At 40.2% G+C, this 25,142-nt stretch overlaps 1 protein-coding gene across 5 annotated transcripts in view; it reads left to right on the top strand.

Annotated features, from left to right (window-relative positions):
- Positions 1-25,142, top strand: part of znf148 (zinc finger protein 148) — a 58,408-nt gene that overhangs the window by 25,323 nt on the left and 7,943 nt on the right. For 4 of the 5 annotated variants that reach the window (XM_072579583.1, XM_072579582.1, XM_072579580.1 and 1 more), the window contains 5 exons: positions 2,407-2,757; positions 7,457-7,582; positions 10,721-10,844; positions 12,303-12,386; positions 21,974-22,092. In XM_072579583.1, the coding sequence (XP_072435684.1) occupies positions 2,431-2,757; positions 7,457-7,582; positions 10,721-10,844; positions 12,303-12,386; positions 21,974-22,092 (780 nt within the window). In that variant the 5' untranslated portion in view covers positions 2,407-2,430. Of the gene's footprint in view, positions 1-2,406; positions 2,758-7,456; positions 7,583-10,720; positions 10,845-12,302; positions 12,387-21,140; positions 21,306-21,973; positions 22,093-25,142 lie in introns of those variants that run through there. The other variant, XM_072579584.1, reaches the window with a different exon arrangement.

Here is a 25,142-nt window from a genome sequence, read left to right as displayed (position 1 = left end):
CGAAGGGTCTGTTTCTATGACTCTATGAGTGCCATTGTCAGATGTGTGAAACTTGCTTTAGTATTACAGTTACTTGTAGCTGTATGCTGTAATTTCATCTATAATTTAAAAAACTTACAGATTTAAATTTACCAAGCAGGTTATTCGTTAAAATTGTGTTCTTCGTACATGTTAACTTTTGGACCACAGATGAATTGAATTAACTTTGCCACATCTACTCACATGAGTACAATGAAAAGTTTGCGAGTCAACACTTAAGGCACCATCTTAGGTGCAAAGATACCTTGGTACAGATGCCATGGAAATTGAGTTTGAACAAAAGGTACACATTTTTTGACGTTTAGAGTAGCTTAGATGCTTGCTGCGGAGTTTTGTGGGTCACGTATATACGTTAATTTAATGCTGCCCATTAAGTTGCGTTTATCTTGGCACCTAATTTTGATAGTTCTTAGTATTCTAAATGGAATTTGTTCACCAATAAGATAGTCACACCAAAACCATACCTTTGTAATTATTTGCTGTCAAGAAATTTATATAAAGCCATATATGTTGGTGACTAAGAAATGCTAGTGTGAATGAAGTACATGTACCTGAATATTTTGAATGTACAAATAGACTTGAATTGCATGTGGCTGATCTTATCTGGTTACAATACTCTTGATTTGTACTGATTGCTGGTTACATTTGCATAGCGGTGTTCATGTAATATAACATCTAGTGCTGCTTTAAAGGGAAATTGTGAATACTGAACAGACCGTGGGAACAACCTTCAGAGAAGTGACCAAAAATTTGCTAAAAGAGGTAAAGTTTGAGGAGAGATGGAAGATGTAGAAAGCTGAATAGACTTATCTGATTAAGAATAATGAGCTGAAAGGCACAATGGTTCAAAGCTTCTTTTAGCACAAATAACATGTTATGCATGTTCAACTATGAAAGCCAATTTGTGCTGGAGAATGCCCAGTATTGAGAGAACGGACCCATCTAGGGCATGAGTTATCAACTGTACCTCTGGTATATCGCTTTAATAGTAGAGTGGGGTGAGAGGGGGAAACACAGTGAGAGGAGGTTATAAGATAATCTATAGATCTCGTAATGCTTGCTGAAGCATCAGTGAGGAAGCAGATTTTAAATGTTCCTCTGTTGCGGAGAGTAGGAAGGGAATAATTTGTTAAGGCATGATGAGTATTTGGCTGTTTGCACAGGGTAGAACATGATCTGCAGAGTGTCAGAATAATTTGAATCATTTTGGAATGTGTGTTAAGGGAACAGTAAAGAAATTCTGCCTTTAAAGATGACAAAAGAAAATAGAAAATGCATATTTTTTTGTAATTTGCACAGATGATGAAACAAGAAAACATACTCGATTTGAAGAAGGAACTAGAAATGTTTTTGCCAACAAATTTGATTTGGAATATCAAATATAACAAGGGAATGGTGTAGATTGCCCCTGGAATTCCTCCAAACTGAAATATTTATATAACCAAAGATAACAATTTTAGGGTTGCAGAGTGAGATTAGATTAGCTGGAGGTGGAAAAGGAGACAACTCAACATTCAATTTGTGCAATCAGTTGAAATTATCAGATGGGCGGAATAAGATAGATTTGGTATTTCTGATGTTGAAATAGCAAGTTATGGCCTTTAGAAAACTTCATGTGGAAAGCAATTTTATATATGTGTTCTAATAATGTACTATGGATATTTTCTATTGTGGGTTAGTATAGACATAGAATTGCAATGGACTTTGGAGAAATTATTAGGACACGGTGGGAGTGATGCCTCCCATGGTAGGAGAGGAGCTGATTTAGGAATGGGATGAGTATCTGGAGCTAGACTGTAGAATGACTCACATACAAGTTGTGGGTCATGTATAAAAGTTAATGCTGTCTATTAGGTTGTGTTTATTTCGGCAACACGTTAATAGTCACAGAACGTCATTAGTAATTGTAGGTGAAGTATTTTCAATGTGATCGACACAATGGAAAGAAGCTTGAATTGGCATTTATGGAAGAGATGTAAAGAACTGAATTAGAATGATAAGTTTGAAGACCTTTTAAAAGAACAGTAAGTTGAATTTTGAGAATGGAAAATAAGTGACTTTAATTTGCATTGTACTGGTGGCAATAGTGAAAGGGAGTAGTTAATTAAGTGTTCGTAGTAATGTCTTGATAGTATGTTGCATTCACATGTGGATCCATTTACTTATCATTGAATGCCAAACATAATAAATTACTGATACACACTATTCTTAATGGTTATTGTCGAATCAGGAAGTAATAAATGCAGTGGAAAGCAAGTGTATGAGTTGCTCAGCTCCAACGATTCAGATCTTTTATGTAATAATATATAATGGTCATGGTAAGTTTTTATTGTTGCTAATTAGTTATCAAAATATATTGTCTTCTAGTTTTTAGAAAAGTTCTGCTGAAGAATGAATATTGAAGACAAGCTTGACCGGATTTTTCTTAAATGTGGCAGTATAAATGAAATGCAGTCTTCCAGACCACTGGTTGTGGTGGGAGGAGTCCCGGATCAGCCCTCTGTACATATAGGAGCACAAGAAACCGTATTAGAAGAGAGGGAAATCTCTCATGAAGAAATTCTCCAACAAGAAACTGCTTTGCAGGAAAGTGCTCTCCCACAGGAGGAGCTTATTTCACATGATGAACTCATGATCCACGAGGAAACGGTTAAAAATGATGATGATGAGAATGATGGACATGAAAGACTCCCTCAAGAGTTATCGTATGAATTAAATGTAAGTGGTACCATTTTACTTAACCTTTATTTCCATGTGAGGGAATGCGGTTTGGCAACAGTGCATTCTTAGCGGTGGCACGAATTTTATCAGTGGTTTTAAACTCTTCTTGCTTTATTTGGGCATAAGTATACAAAAGATGAGCAGGAGAAGACTGCCTGGTCTCCCAAGCCTGTCACCTCCTGGGAGAGGGGGAAAAAAGTTTGCTTTTGTTTTATATGTTGCCATGTTTTGCAAACAACATTATTAGCTATTTTCATATAATACTCACTATTATTATTAAATACTCCAATAAAACTGGAGAATTCACTGTCTCTGAAAATGAAGGATCTAATTTCATGGTACACTGGCTTTTAGAGTTAACTTTTAAGTTTAATTTGATATTCTGTTGTAATATTTAACACGTGTATTAGGAGTAGGCTACTCAATCCTTGAGGCTGCTCTGTCATTCAAGATGGCTGATCTAATTACTCCAGATTCACATCCACCCTCTTGCTTATCAAGAACTTTCATCCCTCTACCTTAAAAATATGCAAAGGCTGTGCTTCCATTTTTGAGGAAGGGAGTTCCAAAGACAGCCCTTCGAGAAACAATTTTCTCTCTTCTCATCTCAGTCTTAAGTGTACTCTTGTTTTGAAACAATGACAAGGGGAAACAATCTTTTCGTTTCCATCCTCTCTTGATCCCTCAAGATTTTGTTTCTGTCAAGCCATCTTTTTAGTTTTGTAACCTTTGTCTACAAACCTAGCCTGTCTACCAATTCTTCATTAGACAACTATTCCATTTACTAACAAAAAACAGAGCTGCGGATGCTGGAAATCCAAAGTAAAAACAGAAATAACTGGAGGAACTCATCAAGTCTGGCAGTGTCTGTGGAGAGAAAGCAGAATTCATGTTTTGAGGTTGATTGACCCTTCAGAAGGGTCTGAAGATTTTGAAGAAGGGTCGCTGGACTTGAAACGTTGTCTCTGCTTTCTCTCCACAGATGCTGCCAGTCTTGCTGAGTTTCTCCAGTTATTTGTTTTCACTTCAGTTACTAGTTGAGTAAACTTCTGTTAATTGCTTCCAATGTGTATACGTCCTTCCCTGTTAGGTCATGGTATTAGGAATATGCAATCAAGGTATGAATGGAGCTGTGACATACGTCAGTAGTCATGTACTTGAATGGCAGAAAGGTGCTTAATACACTTTGCGTGAAGTTCTACACATGAGGTTGTACATTGTGCACAACCTCTCAATATGAAACAATGAACAGCAAAGTATGGTGCCGAAGAGGAGAGAATGGAAAGTCACAGGCTGTTGAGAGGCTTTGAACAAGCCTGCCCGACAGTTAAAATGAGCTGTAGCAAGCTTTGTTAAGGGATTCTGGATGGGAGGATGCCCCACCCTCTGGAGTTCCCAGCTAACCTGACTGGCCAGCAACTCCTGTAGTGTTGACAGTGCTAGAGCTCCAGCATGGCTGCTGCTGAGACTACAACCAGTCTGAGGATGAAGGCCCCAATCAATCCATAAACCCAGGGAAGTAAGGGATAATAGGTGTGGCACCTTTGGAAACCTGAAGGGGGCGTACTGTAATGGATTTTAAGTTCCATGTGGGAAGGATGGAAGCATGACTCCTATCTTCTGGGTAATGCCCCCGATACGCGAAGGTTACTTTCCAAACAATTTACTCACTTTTACCCACACTTGATTAAATTAAAAAAAACTTCCCTTCCCGGCTGTCTGCTCACACCAATTGTGTTATGGTGTGTGCAGAGCAATATTGGGGTCAGTTGAACTGTTAACCTGCTAAGTTGGTCCTTATTTATTTATGGTGGGTGAGCTGCTGATTTTGGTTTGTGCTCCCTCTATGGAGGAACGTGCTTGAGAGTGGGTGGTAAGATAGTGGGCTGCACACTTTTTTATTTTATGTGCCTCCCCACCAAAAACACTGGCTTGTAGCATGTAATTTCCACTCCATTGTTGCTAGATCAGTAACTGTCCTCTATATCAATATCAAAATAAAACAAAATCAGTGATTTCTTGCCCATGAGTAACCTTTCGGTTTGAGACCAGGTTAGCATCAACTTAACTCGACAGTTCTACCAATGTAGAAAACCTCCCCATTTGCTTCACAGGAATATAATCTGATAAAAATTGATAATGAGCCAAAATAGGAGAGAATGATTAAATTAGATTCCCTACAGTGTGGAAACAGGCCCTTCGGCCCATCAGGTCCACAGTGACCCTCTGAAGAGTAACCCACCCAGACCCATCTCTCTCTGACTAATGTACCTAATGGTATGGGCAACTTAACATGGCCAATTCACCTGGCCTGCACAACTTTGGATTGTGGGAGGAAACCGAGCACCTGGAGGAAACCCACGCAGACACTGGGAGAATGTGCAACTCCACACAGCCAGTCGCACGAGGCTGGAATCGAACCTGGGACCCTGGTGAGGCAGCAGTACTAAGCACTGAGCTACCATGCCGCCCCTAAATGTGGCAGATAACAAAAAATATTGGAGGTAGGTTTAAGGAACCTCTTAAAGGAAGAGAAAGGTTTAAGGAGAGAGCTTTTGAGTTTAGGACGCAGGCAGCTGAATCCATGACTGCCAGTGGAAATTAGTAAAGTGCAATAGGTCAGAATTGTACAGGTGCAGAAGTCATGACAACTTGGAGGGTTGAATATTACTACAGCAATGTGGATTAGTGAGCCTGCAGAATTGTTTGAATAAGAAGATGAGAATTTTAAATTGCGAATGAAGGTAGTTCAGTGATATGGTTAGTTTGTGGACAGCATTGCTTTGAATGTGCTTAAACTTACAGTGGATTGAAGATAGGAGGCCAGTCGGGTGAGCATTGGGACAGCTGCAGATGAAGATAATAGTCTTGAAGTAGCATAAACCACTGCCTCGGTTTTTGTTAAAACTTGAAATGTCACTCCGCAAGTGCTTGCCAGAAACCATGCTGGTACTTTGCCTAATAATATCTGCAAGCTCGATTGATGTGACTACGACAAATGAGGAAGTATTCTTTAACTGAGTTGTACTGAGTTTCTTAGCATCATTAGAAACCTAGGAAGTTTTTGTTTTGACATGTTACGACTGAAATTTCTTTTATCCATACTGATGAATATTTGATGTTGCAATTAGTTTGTTATCATCTTTAATAGTCACTGAATGTCAGAATTGTTACAGCATAGAAATAGGCCATTGAGCTCGTCGTGATGGCACCGGTTCCATTACCTAGTGCCAATCTCCTGCTTTTACCCCCTCTCCCTAAGCACCATTTCTACCCAAATTATCATCCAATGCAATGAACCTGCCTCCATCACATTTCCAGGCAGTGTGTTCCGTACCCTAACTACTCACCGTGTGAAAACGTTTTTTTTCTCCCATCATCACTGCGTTGTTTGCCCATCACTTTAAACAAATGTTCTTCCTTTTGTTTCTTTTACAAATTGGAACAGCTGCTTCCTATTTACTGGATCCAGTTGGTTCATGATTTTGAAAACCTCTCTTCTTAGCTGCCTTGTCTTCCAAGAAGAGCTTCTTCATTCCATCCTCATATCAGAGGGTTTTCATTCCTAGAGCCATTCTTGTAGGCGAGAAGAGAGACGCACATAAAATTCATTTACTTGGCAGCGTGTCTGATTCACTGAACACAGTGTGGACACCAGCTCAATTGAATTGTCTTACAGACCAATTATTTTAAAAGCCTCAACCAAAAATTACATAGATACATTGAGTATATATAGTTTGCGTTGATGGCAGTCTGGGCTTATTTGTGAGGGAGAAAAAGCATATTGGGTTGAGTTGATGATGGATGCGAGGCATTTTCAATTAAGTTAGGGTGTACAGTGGCTCAGTGATTAGCACTGCTACCTCACAGTGCCAGGGATCCGGGTTTGATTCCAACCTTGGGCAACTGTCTGTGCACATTCTCCCTGTATTTTGCGTGGGTTTTCGTCCAGTTGCTCTGGTTTCCTCCCACAATCCAAAGATGTGCAGGGTAGGTGAATTGGCCATGCTAAATTGCCCATAGTGTTCAGGGATGTGTAGGTTAGGTGCATTCGTCAGGGGTAAATAGAGTCTGGTTGGATTACTCTTTGGAGGGTTGATGTGGACTTGTTGGGCCAAAGGGCCTGTTTCCACGCTGTAGAGACTTTATGATTCTAAGTTAGATGGAATTGGATGCTACAGAATGAGTAAAATATAAAGGAAAAACAAGGGGTGCTGGAAAATGGAAAACGAAGTACAAAAATGTGTAGCATATCAGTTCACCTACCTTTTCTCATTACAGATATCACATTTCTGGACTCCACCTTTCTTTGGATTTATTTGATTTGTTTTTAGCATTTTCTAACATGAATCATTTTAAGCGGTCCTTATAACTTTGATACAGTATTATGTGCCATCATTTACTTTGGCCCAAATACCTGGTTCATTGCTATCATTTTCTCCTGTTTCAGAATTGTGGAGTTAAATGGATGGTCAGACAGCAACTGTTATCGTATTTTTTGCAATGTTGTCCTTAGTTAAACTTCAGTCAAAAGCTATCAAACTATATAATTCCCTCAAACATGCAGTATCTTTCCATTTTTCAATAGCAGAAGGCATATGCTGCAGTAACTTTCATTAATGCTGTGCAGTGGTGGCATAATTTTCTATGATAGTTGAAGTCAATTTAATTTCTGAACCACTGTGTCATTCTAAAGGTAAATGTAAAACAGGAAATCCAATATGCTGATGAAGCTGGACAACTGAAGAAAGATAAAGGGCAACAAAAGGAACCAATAGATTTGCAAAAGAAGAAGAAACGGAAGCAACGTTCTCCATCTAAGGTAAATAATAATGCAACTTATAAAGAATAAATGTTTTCCAGCTAGTTTTCACACCTACAGACAAGGGAACAAGATACATAGTTCAGGAACACTTTGGCTTGTGAGGTTTGATTGCTATCATTTCTACTTCACAAAGAATCTAATCAAGGTATTTGACACTGTCATTGAACCAAACCAATCATAATGGAATAAAAGACTGGCAGCATGAATATGAAACAGTCTTGAGTTTTCAGAAACTGATGTGAACAGTTGTTTTTCAGTTTGGGGGGTGATAGATCCCCAGGGGTCAGTACTAGAACCTCTGTTCTTCTTGAAATATGCAGGCAGTCCACAGGTTGTGAGCGGGTTCTGTTCCTGAGTCCGCTTGCACGTTGATTTGTTTGCAAGTCAGAACACAGTGCAGGACAATATGAAGCAGCCTTTTGTAAGTACAGGAAATGTTTGTATGTCAGATTTTTAAAAGTACATGCCTATATGGGTTTGCCTTCATATCTGTGAGCATTCGTAAGATGGATTTATGTAAATCAGGGACCCTCTGTATTAATAATCGTAAAATATATGAAAAAGAGTAGACCATGCAGCTCATTGAATTTGTTTCACCATTCCGTGAGATTACCGTTGATCTTATTATGGCCTTAATGTAACTTCACCCATCTGTCCCCTATAATATCAATTCTTTGTCAATGATTAATCTGTAACTTCGTCTTGAATGTATTCAATGATTCAGTCTTCACTGCTGTCTTTAAGAAAATTCTAAAGTCCAACAACTGCTGAGAGAAGAACTTTTACTCTTCATCCCCAATTTTAAACATGCTTCCTAGTTTTAGTTTATCTCATGAGGAAAAACATTTTTTCAGCATCTACCTTATCAAGCCTCTACATTGTTTACATATTTCAGTTAAATGAACCTCTCATTCATCTAAACTCCCAGTGAGCAAGAGCCCAACCTGCTCAAACTTGCATTGTGAGAAAAGCCTTTCCTCCTAGCAGTCAGTCTAATGAACCTTCTCTGAACAGCTTCCAGTGAAAGTATATTCTTCCTTGAGGAGACCAGATCTTCCCTACTTTTATACCCAATCCCTGTTTGCCGTAAAGGCCAGATTTCAATTTGCCTTCTAATTACTTGCCATATTAGCATGCTAACTCCTCGTGATTCAAGTACACAGCCATCCAAATCCTTCTGTATTGTAGCACTCTGCATGCTATCCCTATGTAAATAATAATCTGATTGTGTAGTTTTTTTCTGCCAAAGTGAGCAACCTCACATTTTCCCAGTTAATATTCTCACTTTCTAAATTTTAGCCTCTAGCTTTGAGGTTTGATCTCAATTGGAGTATTGTGTGTAATTCTGGAACCTCTTTTTGGGAAAGATATGGAGGCGTTGTGGAAAATAACTTTGAGAATGCTTCCAGGGATGAGGAATTTCAGTTAGGTGGATGGACTAGAGTCGTTTTTCTTGGTGAAGAGGAGCTTAAATAGAAATTTGAGTCGATGTGTTCAAAATCATGCACAGTCTTGACAGAGCAGATGCGGAGAAGCTGGTCTTGGTGACAGAGGGCTGGAGAACCAGAAGTCTTTGATTTCAGGTGATTGAAGTGAGAACCAGAGGCAGCATCAAGAAAAGCACTTGATACAGCAAGTACTTAGTATATAGAATCCTATGCATGGTTGAATGGTGGAGACAGATTCAAACATTACTTTCAAGAGAGGATTGAATAATTATCCAAAGAGAGAAGATTTACTGGGCAACACTTTTATTTGAGTGGCTTTTGCAGTGTTCTGGCCTAGATCGAACAGCCTGAATAGCTTTCTTCTGTGCTGTAACCATTTTATTGTTCTAATTTTAACTCTGTGTGTAATATAGTTGAGATAAATGGTTTTAACTGTATTTCAAAAGGGTTTTGAAAAATGTAGCTGGCTTTAATCTAGTCAGCAGTGAATTGGAAGGCAACTACTGAGCTAACCACAGGCTTTAGTGATAACTTTCTCAATATACAAAGTGAGTGACCACTTTTAAAAGCTTAATTAATTTGAAAGATGGTGCCGAGAAAGTGCTTTTGCTGTCCTCTTTAGAAAACAGTACGCTTTATTTCATTTCTGTAAACATAGTTTGTACTGATTATTATTCATCTTTTCTATATATTTAAACTAATTTGTGTATTTGCAGTTTGAGCAGTCAGGTTAACATTCTTGTGCTGACTTGCTACAAGCAGCTGAAATGATATTTTTCCATATGGTACTGCAGTGAGCTCAACAAGAGAGGCCTGTGATTTCTCTTTGACTCTCGATATCACTTCATTCAGTGACTTATTGTTTTTCATAAACATTCCCTGGGAGAGTGGATGCTTATGTTGAACCTAAGTTGAAACTTTATGTAAAAATTCTCAAATGCAACAGTGAGATCAGAGCAGAAGGAAGGATGAAAAGAGAATTTCAAAATAAAATGTTTTTGTTTAGCAAGCTTTGAAAGATTTGTTTCTGTGAGATGGTGTAAATGTAATGAGCAAGTTCCCAGTGAGAATTTTCATGAGGAAGATATGAGCTGTGAGGTGTTACAGCGCCCTTGTATGAAGGAGCAAAAGAATTCAGCAAGAGTTCCAACCCCTGGTCATTTTCCAGGTGACATGTGCTGAAACTTGCAGGTGTCAACATTGAATAAGAAGATTGGGCTTGTCAATTTTCTCAATGGCACCATGAAGACATGCACTTGTGGATCTATCTGATGGGTTAAGTGCTGCTTGAGGAATTAAGAGCTGCGGATATCTGTGGGCAAAATACTCACACCTCCTTGGTACATTAAGGAGGGAAAAACAGTTTAAAGTTTATAATAGAATCATTATGTATAAGATTGTGTATTTTTTTAATGTTGATGATTTAAGTTTCAGTAGATTATTTCCTTTGGCTTTTGTTACCTAATGATAGATGTATTTTCCTTGTAAACTATTCAGCCCTAATTTCCCATTATTTTATTGGAAAAGAAAGCCTGTCAAAATTCACTTGTGTTCAATTTAATATTGACATTGAATTTTAGCTCCATATCTGTTGTTTATCATAAAATGAATAGCTTGGTAACTTGACTAATGTGGTCTATGTTGGAATAAGATTGAAACTTGGATTTCCACACATTTTTTTCTTCAGATTCTAACGATAAATGAAGATGGATCACTTGGGCTAAAATGCCTGAAATCTCATATCTGTGAGCACTGTAATGCTGCCTTTCGTACCAATTACCACTTACAAAGACATGTTTTCATCCATACAGGTATACCTGGTCTGCTGCATATAAAGCTGTTCATTAGATCCTATTTTCAAAATATACAAAACGTTGTTGAACTTTACTGACAAAAATTCAGTACACGATTGAAGGCTGTGGGCAGTCAATGGAATGTAAATCTTTTCATATCCCAAATTACTGTGACAAATATAAATTATCTCACCTCATCCTTCTCACCCAGTGAAGCCATTGATAGGATTAAGCCATAATCCACTTTTAATGTCTTCACAGCTGAGTTAGTCTGCACTGCTTGGCTTCATTCTTGAGTTTCCAATTGTTGTAATGCCGTGTCTTCATTCACCGTTACCTCTTGTGTCTTCCAATGACCTCTCTTTAATTTCCTCTTATTTTTCATTCACATGTTGATGCGCAATGACTCACCTGAAAACAAAGCTTTTGTTTTCATATTGTTTTCATGTGTGCTGATGTTAGCTGGCCTTAACATACTACCATTGTACCTCTAAGGTCCAGCACCCATTACTGGATGCACAGAAATTTCCTCTAGCAAAATATTGGAAAGGCCCAAATTATTATCTTTGGTTTCCTCTACAAACTCTGTTTCCGCACTATCCCTTTCTTGTTACTGATTGAGGAGAAAGTGAGGACTGCAGATGCTGGAGATCAGAATTGAGAGTTATTAGGAAACGGCTTATGCCTGAAACGTCAATTCTCCTGCTCCTCGGATGCCGCCTGACCTGCTTTGCTTTTCCAACACCCCACACTTGACTTGTTACTGATTGAGACTGAACCACATTGTTTGCATATTTGATTCAATGTTCATTATTTGACCATATTGTCATACTGTTAAGATTTCTGCTTTCGTGACGATTACTCAATTATCCATCTGTTTTTCCACCTTTTAAGACCATTTTTGAAACTTAACTTTTGATTAAGAATTTGACTACCTGCTCTATCACAAATTAGAGCATAACATTAGACCTAACATTTAAGAAGTAAAGCATTTAATGTAACATATTATTACACTAAAGTGCAAAATCAATAATAATTGTTTTAAATGCAAATTATTACATTTGATTGAATCTAATTATTATTTGTAGCCTTGTTTTTTTCCTGTCCCTTGGTGAACAACTAATTACTTTATACCAAGCTGTTGACAATTTTAAAAATTGTTTTGATTCCATATATGAATCTCATGCAGGTATTAATACGTAATTTGTAATGTACAGATATAACACTGAAGAAGAGCGAAATATTGGACATACAATGTTTTGGAAACTTGTTTGATCTTCTGTATAATTGGTAAACCTTGAACTTGCCCTTTGGTTTATGAATTATATACACGTTCGATTTTAGCCAGTACTTAACAGTACCTGATTAAATAGATTTTATATTATGTTGGATTTTGACATCTTCTATTTTATTTTAATGTTTTTTTCTCTGTGAATATGGTATTCTGCTATGATTTTATTTTCTTTTTGTTGTAAGGTGAAAAGCCGTATCAGTGCAGCCAGTGTAGCATGCGGTTCATTCAAAAATATTTGTTGCAGAGACATGAGAAAATTCATACTGGTAAGTATGATTGAATTCAGTCTATCTAATATGGATTGAAGATGCACCATATTTAGTTCAGGGGCACATATTTTTGTTGACTTCTGAACACTTGCATGCCCTAGGTTGTACTTCTTGATTTCCATTTGTGCTGGTTTCCTTTGTCCTATCACAAATTCAGGAGGAAATAGAATGAAACTTAAGGATTAAGTTTGGTTAGAAACTGCTTAACACTTCTAAGAGAAGCATTTCTGCCCACTCGTTTTGTATACTTTCTGTTGCCTTATAATGTTCTTTCAAAAAAATAGTGGCAAAACTGTAAACTCTGAACTTATCCATTGCCTTAAATTCTGGCCTAATTTTGATCAACAGTATATATTTTTGATATTGTTCAAGCCACTGGTGCTTTTGCTATTCGTCAATTGCTTGGATTGGCTGCTTGATGTCTTCAGTGATAGGAGAATTTTCCAAAGCCCTTCACAGGTGCATGAGAAGACAGTTGACGCTGAGTTAATGAAGATAATGTAATGAAGATAATGTTAGAGAGGTGGGTCTAAAGGAGACTGTGCAAGTGTAGAGGCATGGAGTGGAGGCGTTGTTTAGGGAAGGAATTAGCATTCCAAAGACACCACCAATGATGGGATGCAGAGTAGGGAAGATGTGTAAAGTGACTGGGATTAGAAAACTATCAGGGGAAGATGACCGCATAACACAGCTGGAAGAGTTTGCAGAGAAAAGAAGACAAAACATACCGGTTGGTAAGTTGCCTCCCGGGTTCCAGGTCAGGGATGTCTCCGATCGAGTCTATAGGATTCTAAAGGAGGAGGGTGAGCAGCCAGAAGTCGTGGTATGCATCAATCCCAAAGACATAGCTAGGAAGAGGGGTGAGGACCTGAAGAGTGAATATAGAGCGTTAGGTTGGAAGCTAAAAGGCAGAATGAGCAGAATAGTAATCTCAGGATTGCTACTGGTGCCATGGGCTAGTGAGGCTAGAACAGAGAGAGAGTGCAGCTGAACACATGGCTGCAGAGCTGATGTTGGAGGGAGGGCTTCAGATATGTGAATCATTGGGACACCTTCTGGGGAAGGGAGGTTCTGTACAGGGAGGATGAACTGGAGGGGCACCAATGTCCTGGCCAGGAGGTTTGCTAGAGCTCTTAGGAAGAGTTTCAACTAGATTGCCGGGGGATGGGAACCGGACCTGCAGATCAGATGTTGTAGTTGGTGAACAGGTAGATACAGCGTGCACACAGTCTGTGAGGAAGGACAGAAAGTTGATACGGCAAAGTTGCAGTCTCTGCAATAGGTTGAAGTGTATCTATTTAAACAAAAGAGGTATCAGGAATAAGGGTGATGAACTGAGAGCATGGACCAGTACTTAACACTATGATGCTGTGGCCAAGATGGAGACTTGAATATCACAGGACAGGAATGGTTGTTGGATGTTCCAAGGTTTAGATGTTTCAAAAGGAATAGGGAGGGAGGTAAAAGAGTGCGGAGTAGCATTGCTAATCAGGGATAGGATAACAGCTGCAGAAAGGGAGGTGGTCGAGGAGGGTTTGTCTACAGAGTCATTATGGGGTGGAAGACAGAAACAGGTTAAAGGAGCAGTCACTTTATCGGGGGTTTTCTGTAGACATCCCCAATAGCAGCAGAGTCATGGCGGAGCAGATTGGGAGGCAGATTTTGGAAAGGTGCAGAAGTAACTGGGTTATTGTCATAGGTGACTTCAACTTCCTTAATATTGATTGGAACCTCCTCAGTGCAAATAGTTTAGATGGAGCTGATTTTGTCAGGTGTATCCAGGAAGGATTCCTGACTTAATATGTAGAAAGGCCGATTAGAGGGGCGGCCTTATTGGATTTCATGCTTGGCAACGAACCAGGTCCGGTGTCAGCTCTCTTGAGTGGGAGAGCATTTCGGTGATAGTGATCACAACTCCCAGACCTTTACAATAGCCAAGGAAGGGATAGTAGGGAAGCAGTAGAGAGTATGGGTAAGTATTTAATTGGGAGAGGGCAAATCACAATGCTATTAGGCAAGAACTGTGGAGCATAAATTGGGAGCAGATATTCTCAGGAAAGAAATGTGGAGGTTGTTTAGGGAGCACTTGCTGTGGGTGTTGGATAGGTTCATCCCACTGAGGCAAGGGAGAGATGGTAGGGTGACAAGAGATGTGGAACATCTAGTCAAGGGGAAGAAGGAAGAAGCTTACTTAAGGTTGAGGAGGCAAGGATCAGATCGGGCTTTAGAGGGTTACAAGGTAGCCAGGAAGGAACTGAAGAATGAAATTAAGAGAGCTGGAAGGGTCATGAAAAAGCCGTGCCGGATAGGATTAAGGAAAACCCCAAGGCATTCCTCATTAATGTGAGGAACAAGAGGATGGCCAGAGTGAGGGTAGGCAAAAACAATGACTGCAGATGCTGGAAACCAGATTCTGGATTAGTGGTGCTGGAAGAGCACAGCAGTTCAGGCAGCATCCAAGGAGCAGCGAAATTGACGTTTCGGGCAAAAGCCCTTCATCAGGAATAAAGGCAGAGAGCCTGAAGCATGGAGATATGAGCTAGAGGGGAGTGGGGGTGGGGAGAAAGTAGCATAGAGTACAATAAGTGAGTGGGGAGGGGATGAAGGTGATAGGCCATGGAGGAGAGGGTGGAGTGGATAGGTGGAAAAGGAGATAGGCAGGTAGGACATGTCTGGACAAGTCATGGGGACAGTGCTGAGCTGGAAGTTTGGAACTAGGGTGAGGTGGGGGAAGGGGAAATGAGGAAGCTGTTGAAGTCCACATTGATGCCCTGGAGTTGAAGTGTTCCGAGGCGGAAGATGAGGCGTTCTTCCTCCAGGCATCTGGTGGTGAGGGAGCGGCGGTGAAGGAGGCCCAGGACCTCCATGTCCTCGGCAGAGTGGGAGGAGGAGTTGAAATGTTGGGCCACGGGGCGGTGTGGTTGATTGGTGCGGGTGTCTCGGAGATGTTCCCTAAAGCGCTCTGCTAGGAGGCGCCCAGTCTCCCCAATATAGAGGAGACTGCATCGAGAACAACGGATACAATAAATGATATTAGTGGATGTGCAGGTAAAACTTTGATGGATGTGGAAGGCTCCTTTAGGGCCTTGGATAGAGGTGAGGGAGGAGGTGTGGGAGCAAGTTTTACAGTTCCTGCGGTGGCAGGGGAAGGTGTCAGGATGGGAGGGTGGGTTGTAGGGGGGGCGTGGACCTGACCAGGTAGTCACGGAGGGAATAGTCTTTGCGGAAAGGGGTGGGGAGGGAAATATATCCCTGGTGGTGGGGTCTTTTTGGAGGGTGGCGGAACTGTCGGCGGATGATTCGATTTATGCAAAGGTTGGTAGGGTGGAAGGTGAGCACCAGGGGCGTTCTGTACTTGTTACGGTTGGAGGGGTGGGGTCTGAGGGCAGAGGTGCGGGATGTGGACGAGATGCGTTGGAGGGCATCTTTAACCACGGAAGGGAAATTGCGGTCTCTAAAGAAGGAGGCCATCTGGTGTGTTCTGTGGTGGAACTGGTCCTCCTGGGAGCAGATATGGCGGAGGCGGAGGAATTGGGAATATGGAATGGCATTTTTGCAAGAGGTAGGGTGGAAAGAGGTGGAATGCTGCCTGAACTGCTATGCTTTTCCAGCACCAATAATCCAGAGTGAGGGTAGGGCTGATCAGGGATAGTGGAGGGAACTTGTGCCTGGAGTCAGAGGAGGTCCCTAATGAATACTTTGCTTCAGTGTTCACTAGTGAGAGGGACCTTGTCATTGGGAGGACAGCATGAAACAGACTGATTTGCTTGAATATAGTTGATATCAAGAAGAAGGATGTGTTAGATTTCAAAAAACATGAGGATAGATAAGTCCTCTGGGCCAGACAGGCTATATTCAAGGTTACTTTGGGAAGCAAGCGAAGAGATTGCTGCATCTTTGGCGATGATCTTTGCATCCTCACTGTCCACTGAAGTATTACCAAATGATTGAAAGGTGGCAAATGTTATTCCCTTGTTCAAGAAAGGGAATGAGGGTAATGCTTGGAATTATAGACCAGTCAGTCTTATTGGTGGTAGGCAAGTTATTGAAGAGGATTCAGAGAGACAGGATTTATGATTATTTGGAAAAGCATAGCTTAATTAGAGATATTCAGCGTGGCTATGTGAGAGACAGGTCATGCCTCAGAAGCTTATTGAATTCTTTGAGGATATGACAAAACACATTGATGAAGGTAGAGCAGTGGATGTGGTGTACATGGATCTTAGCAAGGTGTTTGATAAGGTTCCCCATGGTAAGCTCATTCAGAAAATAAGGAGGCATGGGATTTAGGGAAATTTGTTTGTCTGGATACAGAATTGGCTGGCCCATAGAAGACAGAAGTTGGTAGTAGATGGAAAGTATTCAGCCCAGAACATGGTGACCAGTGGTGTTCCACAGAGATCTGTTCTGGGACCTTTGCTCTTTGTGATTTCTATAAATGACTTGAGTTAGTAAGTTTGTCGATGATACAAAGGTTAGTTGAGTTGTGGATAGTGTGGAGGGCTGTTGTAGGTTGCAATGGGACATTGACAGTAGACAATAGACAATAGGTGCAGGAGTAGGCCATTCTGCCCTTCGAGCCTGCACCACCATTCAATATGATCATGGCTGATCATCCTTAATCAGTATCCTGTTCCTGTCTTATCTCCATAACCTTTGATTCCACAATCCTTGAGACCTCTATCCAACTCTTTCTTAAATGAATCCAGAGACTGGGCCTCCACTGCCCTCTGGGGCAGAGCATTCCACACAGCCACCACTCTCTGGGTGAAGAAGTTTCTCCTCATCTCTGTCCTAAATGGTCTACCCTGTATTTTTAAGCTGTGTCCTCTAGTTCGGCACTCCCCCATCAGCAGAAACATGTTTCCTACCTTCAGAGTGTCCAATCCTTAAATAATCTTATATGTCTCAATCATATCCCCTCTCAGTCTTCTAAACTCAAGGGTATATAAGCCCAGTCGCTCCAGTCTTTCAGTGTAAGTTAATTCCAGGAGTTGACCTCGTGAACCTACGCTGCACTCACTCAAAAGCCAGAATGTCTTTCCTCAAATTTGGAGATCAGAACTGCATACAGTACTCCAGGTGCGCTCTCACCAGGGCCCTGTACAGCTGCAGAAGAACCTCTTTGCTTCTATACTCAATCCCTCTTGTTATGAAGGCCAGCATGCTATTAGTCTTCTTCACTACTTGCTGCACCTGCATGCTTACCTTCATTGACTGGTGTACAAGAACACCCAGATCTCTCTGTACTGCCCCTTTACATAAATTGATTCCATTTAGGTAGTAATCTGCTTTCCTGTTCTTGCCACCAAAGTGGATAAACATACATTTATCCACATTAAGCTGCATCTGCCATGTACCTGACCACTCACCTAACTTGTCCAGGTCACCCTGTAATCTCCTAACATCCTCATCACATTTCACCCTGCCACCCAGCTCAGTATCATCAGCAAATTTGCTCATTTTATTACTAATACCATCTTCTATATCATCAACATATATTGTAAAAAGCTGCGGTCCCAGTACTGATCCCTGCGGTACCCCACTGGTCACTGCCTGCCATTCCGAAATGGAGCCGTTTATCACTACTCTTTGTTTCCTATCAGCCAACCAACTTTCAATCCAAGTTAGTACTTTGCCTCCGATACCATGCGTCCTAATTTTGCTCATTAACCTCCTATGTGGGACTTTATCAAAAGCTTTCTGAGAGTCCAGATACACTACATCTACTGGATTTCCCTCATCCATCTTCAGAGTTACATCCTCAAAGAATTCCAGAAGATTAGTCAAGCATGATTTCCCCTTCATAAATCCATGCTGACTCTAACCTATCCTGTTACTACTATCCAGATGTGTCATAATTTCATCCTTTATAATAGACTCCAGCATCTTTCCCACCACTGAGGTCAAACTAACTGGTCTATAAACAGGATGCAGAACTGGACTGTAGGGGCAGATGGAGTTCAATCTGGAAAAGTGTTAAGTGATTCATTTTGGAAGGGCGAATTTGAATGCAGTTTACAGGGTTAAAGGCAGGATTCTTGGCAATGTGGAGGAACAGAGGGATCTTGCGTTCCATGTCCATAGATTCATCAAATTTGCCACCCAAGTTGATAAGGTTGTTAAGAAGGCGTATAGTGTGTTGGCTTTCATTAGCAGGGGGATTGAGTTTTAAGAGCTGTGAGGTTACGCTGCAGCTCGGTGAAGCCTGGTTTGACCATACTTGGAATATTGTGTTCAGTTCTGGTTGCCTCATTCTTGGAAGAATGTGGAAGTTTTAGAGAGGATGCATAGGAGATTTGCCAGGATGCTGCCTGGACTGGAGGGCATATCCATTGCAGAACAGTTGAGGGAGCAAGGGCTTTTCTCATTGGAGTGAAGAAGGATGAGATGTGACTTGATAGAGGTGTACAAGATGATGAGAGGCATAGATAAAGTGGATAGCCAGAGACTTTTTGCCGGGGGGAAATGGCTATCATGAAGGCGCGTAATTTTAAGATGATTGGAGGAAGGTTTAGGGGAGGTGTCAGAGGTAGATTCTTTCCACAGAATGTGGTGGGTGGGTGTAATGCACTGCAGTAGTGGCAGTAGAGTCAGGTACATTATGGACATTTAAACGACTCTTGGATAGATACATGGATGATAGTAAAATGAAGTGTATGTAGGTTAGTTTGATCTTAGAGTAGGATAAAAGGTCAGCACAACATTGAGGGCTGAAGGGCCTATTCTGTACTGTTTTATGTTACGTTCTTTTGGGACTTGAATGCAGGAATAATACAATGAGTGGTGCATGGGACCCAATGTGGAAAGAAGGTCGTGAAGTGATGTTTTGGACATATAAGAATGGTAGCAGATAGAATGGGCAATTAATTAAAGTAGCCAAGTTCTGATGTGGCAGACACACAGATACATACAGCATGGAAACAGACCTTCCAGTCCAATTTGTCCATATCGACCAAAGTTCCTAAACTGAACTGATCCTATTTGCCTTCTAAACCTTTCCTATCCATGTATTTGCCTAAATGCCTTCTAAATGTTGTAATTGTACTGTCCTCTCCCACTTCCTCCAGGAGCTTGTTCCATACACTCACCAGCATCTGTGAAAAAGTTGCCCCCAGGTCCCTTTTAAATTTTTCCCCTCTCATCTTAAACTTATGCCCTCTAGCTTTGGACTCCCCTACTCTGGAAAAAAGACCTTTGCTATTATCTATGACCTTCAATTAATATTACCTCCTTCAGATATTCTTTCAGCCTCCTATGCTTCAGACAAAGGAGTCCCAACCTATCCAGTCCCTCATTATAACTCAAATCCTCCAGTCTTGGTAACATCATTGTAAATCCTTCTTGCACCCCTTCCAGTTTAATAACATCCTTTCCATAGCAGAGCGACCAGAGTTGAACGCAGTACTCATAACGTGGCCCTTCCAATATGTTGTACGACTGTAACATGATGTCACAACTCCTGCACTCAGTGCTCTGACTGATGAAGACGTGTGTGCTAAATGCCACCTTCGCCACCCTATCTACTGCGTACCTGCACCCCTAAGTCTCTGTTTGCCACCACTTCCCAGGGCCCAACCCCTAACTGCGCAACTCCTACCCTGGTTTGTTTTACTAAAATGTAACACCTTGCATTTATCTAAATTAACCTCCATCTGCTATTCCTCAGCCCACTGCCCCAGTTGATCAAGATCCCATTCTACTCTCAGAAAACCTTCTTCACTATCCACTATACCATCAATTTTTGTGTCATTCACAAACTTACCTCCTATATTCTAATCCAAACTTTTTTATATAAGTGATGAAGAACAATGGACACAGCACTGATTTTCACCACAAACTACTTGTCAAAGGCCTTCAGACTGACCAACAACTCTCTACTACTCTGTCTCCTACCATCAAGCCAATTTTGTATCCAGTTGGCTAGCTCTCCACAGATGTCATGTAATCTAACCTTACTAACCAGTCTACCATGCGGAACCATGTCAAATGCCTTGCTGAAATCCATGTAGACAGTGTCTGCCTCTCTTCCTTTATCTATCTACTTGGTCACCTCTTCAATCAGGTTTTTGAGACATGATTGCGCACACACTAATAAGGGCCTGTTTCTCTGTTGTATGACTTTATGACTCTATTTAATTGATAAAGCAACGGAGATATAAATGATTCTGATTTGAAATAATGTTGAGGTATGAATAAGTGGCCTTTATGACAGAAGATAGGGGGTCAGAATCTGTATTGTGAATATTTGCTTAAGCCTGAGTCATAAGTTCGAAAGGGAAAATAGCTTTAGTCTTCCCATTATTTAATTAGAGGAAGTTATGCTTCATCCAAGAATTGTGAATGGTCTAACAGAAGAGGATTTAAATGGGCATCTAGAAAGGCAGAGAGAGAACCTGGTGTCATTCTTATACGTGTGACCAAGGAATGGCTGTGTCAACAACAGATGCACCAAGGAAAAAGTGAGGACTGCAGATGCTGGAGATCAGAGCTTAAAAATGTGTTGCTGGAAAAGCGCAGCAGGTCAGGCAGCATCATATGAACATGAGAATCGACGTTTTGGGCATAAGCCCTTCTTCAGGAATTCCTGAAGAAGGGCTTATGCCCGAAACGCCGATTCTGCAGTCCTCACTTTCTCCTAGTTGATTTTAACCTACTGCGAATCCTCTTGCAAGGATGCCTTCCTTGAAGAAGCTCTCCTCCTCCCCCTACAAGGATCTCAGTGAGTCCCTCTTTCACTGCACCCCCCAGGTCATCTCTGCCCTGAAGCTCTTCAGCCACGTCCTGAAACAGACTCGCTACCACAGCAACATCTCCTTCCTCAGCACCTGTCTACGGAACCGACAGATACACTAAGTACATCAGTACAAATAAAGCCATGCAGAACATCCACTCGTAATTAATCTCGTATTCATACCTCAGTCTTAATTGGTGCATGCAAGAGACGAGAACTACTTAGCAAACTTTTTTTACTGGCTTGCCGGTACATATATGGCCAATTTACACACAGCAGTGTGCCTCAAATTTCCTTTTGTTGCTTATTACATCTGTACGTATTTGACAAAGTACCAGTTTATTCTCTAGGTAGAAGTTTTTTTGTCTATTTAGATAAATAATGTTCTTATTTGGCAGGCATAGATTCTAGCTGACTTATTTAGCTAACCATCTCCGATACAGTTCAAATTTTTATAGAAGCTTAATTTTAGTTCAGGTAGCATAAAGATTACAAGTGTGCATTTATTGTAATGACACTCAACATTAAATTCAACAAGTTATTTAATGTATTAGTTAATCAATACCAAGCAAGTGAACAGAGGATCAACTTGGTTCTGATGCTTCCAGTTACTCTGCTGATGCTTATTTTCTTGATGTAAGAAAGGGCATTCAACTTTGGTAGAACTTAGAAGGCTCCATTTTGTAGAAATAGTTTAAAAATGTGCATGTTTTTTCAAAATCAATGTGATTACTGGCTTGCAACTTATATTGCAGTCTTTGTTATTCAAAAAATAATGAGCATTTTAGTCATGTAAAAATAATAGATCAACAAATGACCAAATGTAACCACTTGTAAACGGTGTTTTCAGGTGAAAAACCATTTCAGTGTGATGAATGTGACATGAGGTTCATACAGAAATATCATATGGAGAGGCACAAGCGCACTCACAGTGGAGAGAAACCATATCAGTGTGAATACTGCCACCAGGTAAGAGTGAACTTAAAGTACTTCTTGTCAAATGTTTGATGCCCAGATTCGTTATCGAATTTTACAGCACAGAATGTGGCCATTAAGCTATCATACCTATACTGGTGCTCTGAGCCATCCATTATTTCTGTTTCCCTGTTCTTTCTTGTGGTCTATTTTTTCCCCTAATTTCAAATATTTAGAAATTTCACTTCACTCTGTATCCTTCTGAAGGAATATCCCATTCCTTTGGGAACAATATTGAAACTTTAGTTTTAGAGTACAGTCCAGATTGAACAGCTTTTTATTAATTTGCCTTCCATTTAGAATGAAAATGTTGCTGAGTCATATGAGGAAGTACGGATGTGAAAAAATATTTCAGATGTGTGTGTGTTAATGATAGAAATGTTTTAAAAACTCAAAAGCATCAGTTGGAAAAATGGCAACAGGAACAAAAGACAAAAAGTCTGGAATGAGGGACCATATTTAAAAACTAAAGTATAGGAAGAGAGCACTTTGGAAACTTCTTAAAATCATGTTGTTGGCAGTGATATTGACTACCATGGTTACAGGTTAACGTTAAAACTGGGCAAGTGGATGAGGAGGAAATGGGAACAGGTAAATAAATGTTATTGGGAATATTAAATAAATTAAGGAATAAATATCATTCTGATCTGAAACAAAAACAGAAATTGCTGGAAAAGCTCAGCAGGTCTGGCAGCACCAGTGGAGGTAACTCAGAGTTAAAGTTTTGGGCCGAGTGACCTTTCCTTGGAACCTTGACCTAGTTGGGCCAAAGTGACAGCTTCCATAATAAAGGCAAATTACTCCTGGAAATCCAAAACAACCGTAGAGAGTGATGGAGAAACTCAGCAAGTCTGACAGCATCTGTGGAAAAAGAACCAGTTAACATTTCAAGTCTAGAATAACTCTTGTTCACTTTTAGTTTTTAGAACTCTTTTCAGTTCTGAGAAAGAGTAATACTGGACTTGAAACATCAAGTCTCTTTCTCTGTCCATAGATGCTGCCAGATCTGCTGAACGTATGCAACATTTTGTGTTTCTTTTGTAGTAGCTTCTATGTCGTGGCTGTTATGGATTTCTATGACTTAACAACTGTCTGCATTTGAAAAATCACAGTTCTTCCAATCTTTCTCCAAAATGCTGGGGCAGATCTTAAATCTGTCTTCCCTTTTATTACTTCCACTTGAAGCCAAATTACCTAACTTGACTTATCCCTGAAAATTTGAATATCTCTCAGGTTTCTTTGTAATATCATTCTCTTTCATTTTGAAAGCATTTCACTTTCTTACTGCTCTTCACTAGTTAAGTTTCCCATCCTTGATAAATCTGCCTGAATCTCTCTGTATTGCCCAAAGCATTGATATATTTTCTAAAGCAGAATGCCTAAAACACTTTATAACTGGGGCTTAACCTGTTTTGTTTTTACTTTCACATAATCCATTTCCTTTTCTCGGCAAAAGTGAGGACTGCAGCTGCTGGAAACCAGAGTTTAGATTAGAGTGGTGCTGGAAAAACATAGCAGGTCAGGCAGCATCCGAGGAGCAGGAAAATTGACGTTTTGGGCAAAAGCCCTTCATCAGGAATTTCCTGCTCCTTGGATGCTGCCTGACCTGTTGTGTTTTTCCAGCACCACTCTGATGTAAGGTCTGGTTTCCAGCATCTGCAGTCCTCACTTTTGCTGAGTTGATTTTAACCTTACTGCGAATCCTCTTGCAAGGATTCCTACCTTGAAGAAGTTCTCCTCCTCTCTCTGTCATTTTCTTTTCTATCCTATTCCTCTATAAAATGTTGGATTCCACAAACTTTTATCTGTTTATCTTCCACTTTCAGGGTCTTTTATTGCCCCAAAGTACTTTATGGATGATCACATACTTTTAAGCATAGTATTATGATCTGGTTAGGGACTCATAGCGTTTGAAGAAGAAATCCAAAACAACAGCAATAAACGAACACAACCATGATGCAAAGTTTCCCATTTTTCCATATGAAAAAGAAATAAAGCAAGAATTATTGTCTTAGCACCAAAATTTACAAAATCTTGTGCTTATAAACTCAAGTCTACTTTCTATCGCCCTCAATAGTTCTTCAGCCTTAAAGAATTCTTAAGGCTTATTCACTTTTCTTGGCATCAACACAAAAATATCTCACTGCTGTCCACAATTTATTATGAGGTCTCATTTTGTTGTGAACCACAAACATTTTTGTAATGTTTGCCAATTTCCTTCAGTCTTGCTGCTAAACTCCAGTTTACTCTGTCCTCATTTAAGTTGAGCAAAGTTGTTTCTGATCCATGTTCCTCCCTCTGAAATTGAATGCTAAATTCTACTATGTTATGGTCACTGTTTCCAACGGTATGTTTTACTCTGACTTCATTTATTAAACTTGTTTCATTAGACGCTGCCATATTTGAAATAGCCTGATCCCTGGCTGGATCCACAACATACTGTTCTCAGAAATTGTCCTGAATGTTCTGAATTATTCCTTGTGGTTACCTCTGCCAATCTGACTACCCTAATCTACACGAAAATTAAAGTCACCCATGATTCATGTGCTGCCGCTTTTACAAGTCATCATTGTCTTCTGATTTATTCTCTTTCCCACCATTTTTCTAATGTTAGGGGTCCTATAGACTACTCTTACTAGTGGCATATTTCCCTTTTCAATTTTTTACCTTCACCCATATGGATTCTACATCTTCTAATTCAACATTATGTCATGCTAGTTTACTTAATCCATTCTGTGCGAACAATGCTGCTCCACCACGTTTTCTTCCTGCCTGTCCTTTTGAAAAGTCACAAACCCCTGGGTATTTAGTTCCCAGCCTGGAACTCTTTGTAACCATATCTATGTAATGGCTATAATATTATACCCATTAACCTGTATTTATGCCAATAATTCATTTCTTTTGTTCCAAATACCACGTGCATTCAAATGCAGAGCAACACTAATTTTGGTATTTACCTTTTTTTTTTCCCTGCTTTGACCGTATATACTAATATTTTTTCTATGTTTGTACACTCTGTCCTTTCCTGTCCAATTCTGGATATT

This window comes from Chiloscyllium punctatum, chromosome 10 (genome assembly GCF_047496795.1).
Source record: "Chiloscyllium punctatum isolate Juve2018m chromosome 10, sChiPun1.3, whole genome shotgun sequence".
Classification (NCBI taxonomy): Eukaryota; Metazoa; Chordata; class Chondrichthyes; order Orectolobiformes; family Hemiscylliidae; genus Chiloscyllium; species Chiloscyllium punctatum.
This window is presented reverse-complemented; position numbering and strand designations above follow the sequence as displayed.